This window comes from Pteronotus mesoamericanus, unplaced genomic scaffold (genome assembly GCF_021234165.1).
Source record: "Pteronotus mesoamericanus isolate MK-2021 breed Mesoamerican mustached bat unplaced genomic scaffold, CSHL_Meso_final contig_221, whole genome shotgun sequence".
Classification (NCBI taxonomy): Eukaryota; Metazoa; Chordata; class Mammalia; order Chiroptera; family Mormoopidae; genus Pteronotus; species Pteronotus mesoamericanus.
In genome coordinates, this window is record NW_026555092.1 from 8953914 (window position 1) to 8959990 (window position 6077).

Sequence of the window (6077 nt, forward strand, 5' to 3'; positions counted from 1 at the left end):
CATTAAATAACACTGGACCGTGGACGGAGAAACTTACCCCCTTCCCAAGTCTCTTTCAATTAGGGTGACTATTTGCCAACCTGCCTGGGATAGTCCAGGTTGCACTGTCGCCCTGGTGTAATTAACAGTACCCCCTACTCCCTTTATAACCTCATAAAAGTCCCAGTTTGGATGATGAATTATATGGCACCTTACTTTTCATCCTTCCAAATGCATGAAAGATGAAGCCTCTGGGCTTCCCAGACGTTAACACCTCCCCGAGCACGTGCTGATTTCTCTTTCTAACAAATTGAGAAGAGGGATGAGCCCTTCGCTAGCATTTGCTAATATCGCTTTGTTTTCACTGTGGTTGTTTCCTTGGTTATCTTCTATTTCAAGTAAGTGTTATACTTTTTCCATCGATGATATGAAGTTTCTTTTTAATACAATGAATTTTAAAGGCAAGTCAATTTAAGGAAAAATTTCACAGGCTAGTGGATTCCTATTCACTCCTCAAAACCCAACTCAGATTCCCCTTCAGGCTGCCTTCTCACCCCTTTGTGGCTTAACCCCTTACTCGTCCTCCTCCCCTGACATCGGTCCATGTATTGCATCATAACTATTACACTAAAGCATGACAACAGGCAACTATTTATTAAGGATTAACCATGTGCCAGGCACTGTGCTAAGCACTTGCCCACATTCTCTTGCTTAATCCTCACTATTATTCTGTGGGACAGCTCTACCATCCCCATTTTATGGATAAGGAAATGGGGGCAAAGAAACTTGTCCGAGGTCACACAGCTCATCATCAGTGGTGGTGTTAGGCATTGAAGCTGGGGCTGGGCGACTTCAGCCCGTGGCCTTAAACACTGTACACTAGTGGCCCCTCTCCCCCACCAGAGGGCAGAAGGGATGTCTGGTCTACCCCGGAACTCATTCAGGCTCTGAGGATCTGAAGTGGCCCAAGGCCTAGCACAAACTCCACTCCAAGGAAGACATGAAGATGTATGTGATGGACGGGCTGCGGCTCAGTCCCTGCTGAGGTACCTGGGGGAGTCTGTGCCCCCCTCTCCAACACATGAGAGAGCACAGAGCTCCAGCAGCACAGATCTGGGCTGGAAGGGTCTTCCAGGAAACACTGCGCATGCTTGGTCTTCCTCCATGCCACCCAGAGAGAGGCCCTGCCTCCCTGGTGTCTGAACCCTACCTAAACAGGCAGGTAAAGCCACACATCCTGCCACCAGACCAAGCCGGCCAAAAGCAGGGCCGGAGTGCTGAGAGGGGAAAGGCCAGTCTAGAATTGGGCTGGGCAGGTCAGAGGCAGCTTCCTAGAGGAGACAGGGCTTGAGCTGTGCTTAGAAGGATTCAGACGTTCTGTATAACCAAGGGCAAAGGGCATTCCAGGTGAGGGAAACAGCTCAAGGAAAGGCAGAGAGGTTAGAAAGCAAGGAGTTCAAGGGCCAGTTAGGAGCCCTGGATGAAAGGGCAGGAGGGAATGAGAGGGAACGCTGGAAAGCACATGGGGTTAGAAAGCCAGGCCACAGAGGAGTTGGGGCCACAACGAGGAGTCACCAGGGGCTGTATCAGGGAAGTAATAGAGAGAGAACTGGGGCCTGAGGTTCAAAAGGGCAGCATCTTGTCCAAGTCATACAGTAGCAGTGGCAGAACGGGAATGCGAACCAGCTCTTGCCTCCCAGGCCCCACGCTCAGGAGACCTCAGGCTCACCTGATGGCTGTGGCTCAGGAATAGAGCCCAGATGATAGGGAGGATGAGCCAGCAGCAGCCAGCAAAGAGGGGGACAGGGCCCCTGGGGGGAAGCAGGGAGTGTGGCAGAGGAGGGAGGGGGACTGCAAGAATGAAAGACACTTTCTTCCAGGTGTCCCTTTGCAGAGCCATCCCTATTGGCTGATGCCTCCTCAGGACTGGAGGGTCAGTGGGTAGGAACTGCAGGTTGGTGACGACCCCCGGGAGCTAGGCTTTGCAGCTGGCACCACCTCTGCAACCCACCTTCCTGCCCCAGCCTCAACCAGCCTCCGTACCAGTCCTCCACCGAGCTCCTTCCTGCCTGTCTTCTTCCCTTTCTTCCTTTTCCCCCACTTAACAGATTGCGGCAGCAAGATGGCACAAATTTATGGCTCAACTCACCAAAAATAACAAGAGATCTATCAAAGGCAGTTTGCGTGAAATTAACAGGCGCCTGTACACTCCTGTCAAACGCACTCAGCTCTGAGGCGAGCCCAGCCACTCTGCTCCGCCACTACCCACCAGGTCCCAGCCTCATCGCTCGCTCTTCCAGCACCACTCAGCTCCACCCCACCTGACCCTGCCGGTGATCCTGCTTGGGGTGCCCTAGAGAAGGTGAGCACAGCTCCCTGCCTCAGTACCTGGCAAAGGAGCCAGGAAAGTCCTGGTCTTCCTGTTCACCACCGTCCCTACCAATCTTGTTCTCAATCTGGCAGCCCTACGTGCCAGCCGGTTCTCCTACAGTTTGTACATGTGTCCAGCTGGCCCAGTGGGGAGGAGGTAAAAAGAAGCATGGAGATGAAGCCAAGGGCTTGGCAAAGGTGGTGCTGCCACCAGGCACAGAGCGCCCTGGGCCCTGATGATGCCACTGGCCCTCAGACGCTCCCCACCACGTGGAACAAACTGAGTCTTGCCCCAGAGAGACTGGGCACAAGGGAGGAGGTGGCGGAGAGGAAGGAAGAGTCTCTTGCTTACCAGGGGAGAGGAAGAGGCTGTGCTAGCCCAGCTGTGAACCCCAGTGCGCTGTGTGAGCCCACTCATGATGGCTGATGCCCCATCACCCCCTGCAAATCCCCCCAGGGCCCTCCTGCAGGCAAGCCGATGGAGCAGCCTGGAAACATGCCAAGCAGGACAAGGGGCATAAACAGAGGTCGGGCTTGGGAACAGCTGGGAGCCCAGGGTTCCCTGCTCAGAAGTGATACCAGGCCTCCTGTCCAAGGATAATCAACATCTAATCTCCACCCATGCTCAGTCATAGAGGCTGCTGCAGAGTCTTTGATGATAGTAAGGACAATGGTGCCCTTCCCTAACCAGTCCTCTCTGATCCCCAAAGACACCCAAGCTACCAACCAACCTGTTTCCGGCTTCAACCAAGCCCAGCTGGCAGCTTCTGGCTCTGTGCTTTGCATGGCAGCCTGCCCAGATGGTGCCTGCCCAGGAGGGCAGAGCCTTGCTCCGTCCACTACAGACTACTGGGCTGATGGACTACAGGGAAAGCTAGGCAAAAAGAACCCACCCCCTGCTGAGCATGATGGAAGCCCCCAGAGAGTGACAGGCAGTGGCAGCCAGGCCGGAAGAACTATAAACCTCCTGATATATGCCTGGCACTCTCCTCAGATGTTCGACAAAGAGGCGAAATTCAATTTCTTCCTGCAGGCACTAAATCCCAGGCCAGCCTCCAGGGCCTGTAACCTGCCCACGGCCTAGTTGTCACTGGGACAGCTTCATCGACTACTGCTGAGAGGCCAACCTGGCCTAGGAGAGAGGCCAGAGCAAAGCCACTGGGCACTTGTCATGGTTGGGCAGGATGCCAGATGTCTCACAGCAGAGGCTGAGAAGGCCCTCCCCCAAAGCACTGATGCCTCACATGAGACCCTCGGCCTCCTTGTAATGCTCTGTCAGATCCAGATGCCCCTTCTGACTTACATCCCTGCATGACATCCTCATGATACTCAGCTAGCACCTGTCGTCCCAAATGGGGAAACTGAGGCCCAGAGAGGGGAGGGAACTTTCTGTCAGCACCAGAGCTGAGAAGCAGATTCAGATCTGCCCCCTCCCACCCCACTCCCGGACAGGCCCCATGGCCAGCCCCTGGCCAGCACCGTTCAACAGGCACGCAGCTGAGCAGCTCGGGGCCTCAATGCAGCAGGAAAGGAGGGCTGGCAGAAGGGAGCTGGGGTGGGAGAAGGAGCAGGCGGGACTCAAGGGCTCAGAGAGGTTTTGCCCAGTCAGCAGGAAGCTCTAGCAGCTGGCGGCCTCAGTCCCAGAAGACATGGGCCCGGAGCAGGGAGACAGTGGACGCCGGGAGCTGAGCCAACCCAGCCCTCCAAGGCAGGCTCGAAGCTCGGGCCTCTTCACCCAGGCACATTCTTCTGTGCCTCCTTGTGCCCTGACCCTGGGGCCACTGCCAAAAATCAGTGACCTATGTGGGCAAGAACACAGCCCTGCTTCCTGCCTACTCCAGCCTCCAAGCAAACTTGTCAACTTGCAGCGCCAGGGCCTTCCACAGTCACTCCCAGCTTTGGGCCTTTGCACACACTGCTCCCTCTGCCTGGAATGCCCTCACCACCCCTTTGGCTTGGCCTGCCTCTGCTTGTCCTTCAGATTCCTGCTCCTGTTTCACTTCCTCAAGGAAGCCTTCCCGGACTGCCCGATTAGGCGGTCCCCTCCCTGGGTTTATCATGATACTCTGTCTGATCTGTGCCCCCATTCATCCACCCAGACTGCAAACTCAAGGGGGAGATGTGACCCTCATCCATTTTGGTGACCCCAACATCTAGGTGAGGCTGGGCACAGTGGGGACATGGGCGAAGGGCTATATGAAAGGCCCCAGGACCTGCCAAGATGGGCGCCAGCAGGCACCATCAGCCCCCTGGACTCAGGCAGCCCACCCAGGCCCTGCTTAGACTCACCATATCTCATCTCAGTTGTAAACAGGTCATTGCTGCTCCCTGAGTGCAAATCAGCCTCAGCAGATGGGGCTGGGCCCCCGGGCACCAGGGCATTGGACAGGGTGTGGGCAGCAGGGGGACCTGGAGGTGTGGTGGTGGCAGGGTTGGCCCCCGCCTCACCAGGGCAGCTGCAGCCCGGCTGGGCAAAGCCACAGGCCCTGCCGGCAGCACGGCCACACTCCTCACTCCAGCGACAGAGCACACCGCAGGTGAACTGGCTGGAGTTGTTGTTGTTGATGAGCAAGACCTCGACAAAGCGGAAGGCCAGGGCCGTGGGTGCCAGCAGGCGCCGAGCCTCCGAGGGCTCAGCCGACAGGCACAGCTGCACGAAGTTCTTGTCGAAGTGCAGGAAGGTAAAGGGGCCTGAGCCACCGCACAGCTCCAACCCTGCTGCTGCCTCCTCCTCCTCCAGCCGCCCCACCTCCGACTCCGCCTGGGCCACCGCCTCCTCCAGGCTAGGCCGCAGGCAGGTAAAGTTGACCAGGTAGTGGTCCAGGGGCAGCAGGCGGGGCGCGAAGTGGGCGCACACCTCCTCCTGGCGGTTGAAGCGCAGGTAGAGGGAGTACTTGGTGGGGTCAGGATTCTCCAGAGTCCAGGAGCAGCCCGAGGCGATGGTAGGAAAGAGGTCCTGCAGCGAGAAGGCCCCGTAGAGAACACCAGAGGCCAGGGCAGAGCAGGCACTGGGGTCGGGGTCGAAGGCGGCGGCCAGGCGCAGGGACAGAATCACAGATAGTAAGAGGGGACAGGCTGGGGTCATCCTATGTCCCTTGCCCTGTGGAGAAAGACAGTGTCAGTGGCCCCAGGCACAGCCAGCATGGGCTCTGAATCCCTTGTGGCTAGCTGTAGGTAATGGGCCTCATGGTTAGGACCACGCCTATATGATCTTAGACAAGGGAGCCTTAGTTTCCTTACCTGTAAATGAAGACACTTGGGAGAGTGCCCGGAATCTTGAAAACCCTTAAGAAACATTCATTGCTGTTCTTGCTATTATCCTACGGTCCTTGGTCAGTTCTATTAACCACAAGCACCTCAGCTTGACAATCAGATCCAGCCCCATCCCCACCAGCCAACTTGTATTCCCCAGAACTGTGGCTCTCAGTCGCAGTGTGTCGTGATCAGCTGTGGGGCGTGTCATGCGTAATCCAGCCGTAATTGTCAAAGCAGCGATGTTTGACAACGGTTTGCTTTTTTATAAATCAGAGCAATTCAAGGTTATTCCTGCAACAATGTCATTCTCACTCACTTGCTTTACTGAGTGGGAGAAAGAGGGGAGGCGTTATCACCAGTGTGCCAGGGACTGCGCACAACCCGAGCCATGCGCAAGGGAGGGCATGGCAAGTATGAACGTCAAGGGTGTTGCTGCTGTGGATTTCCTGGTGGACACAAGCAGGAGAGGCACC

General features: G+C 56.3%; 1 protein-coding gene across 2 annotated transcripts in view; it reads right to left on the reverse strand.

The window, feature by feature from the left end:
• ADGRB2 (adhesion G protein-coupled receptor B2) overlaps window positions 1–5443 on the reverse strand; it is a 28882-nt gene extending 23439 nt beyond the window's left edge. For both annotated transcript variants that reach the window (XM_054571522.1, XM_054571521.1), the window contains exon 1: window positions 4639–5443. In XM_054571522.1, coding sequence (XP_054427497.1) covers window positions 4639–5434 — 796 coding nt within the window. In that variant the 5' untranslated portion in view covers window positions 5435–5443. The remainder of the gene's footprint in view (window positions 1–4638) is intronic.
• Between the last annotated feature and the right edge of the window lie 634 nt (window positions 5444–6077).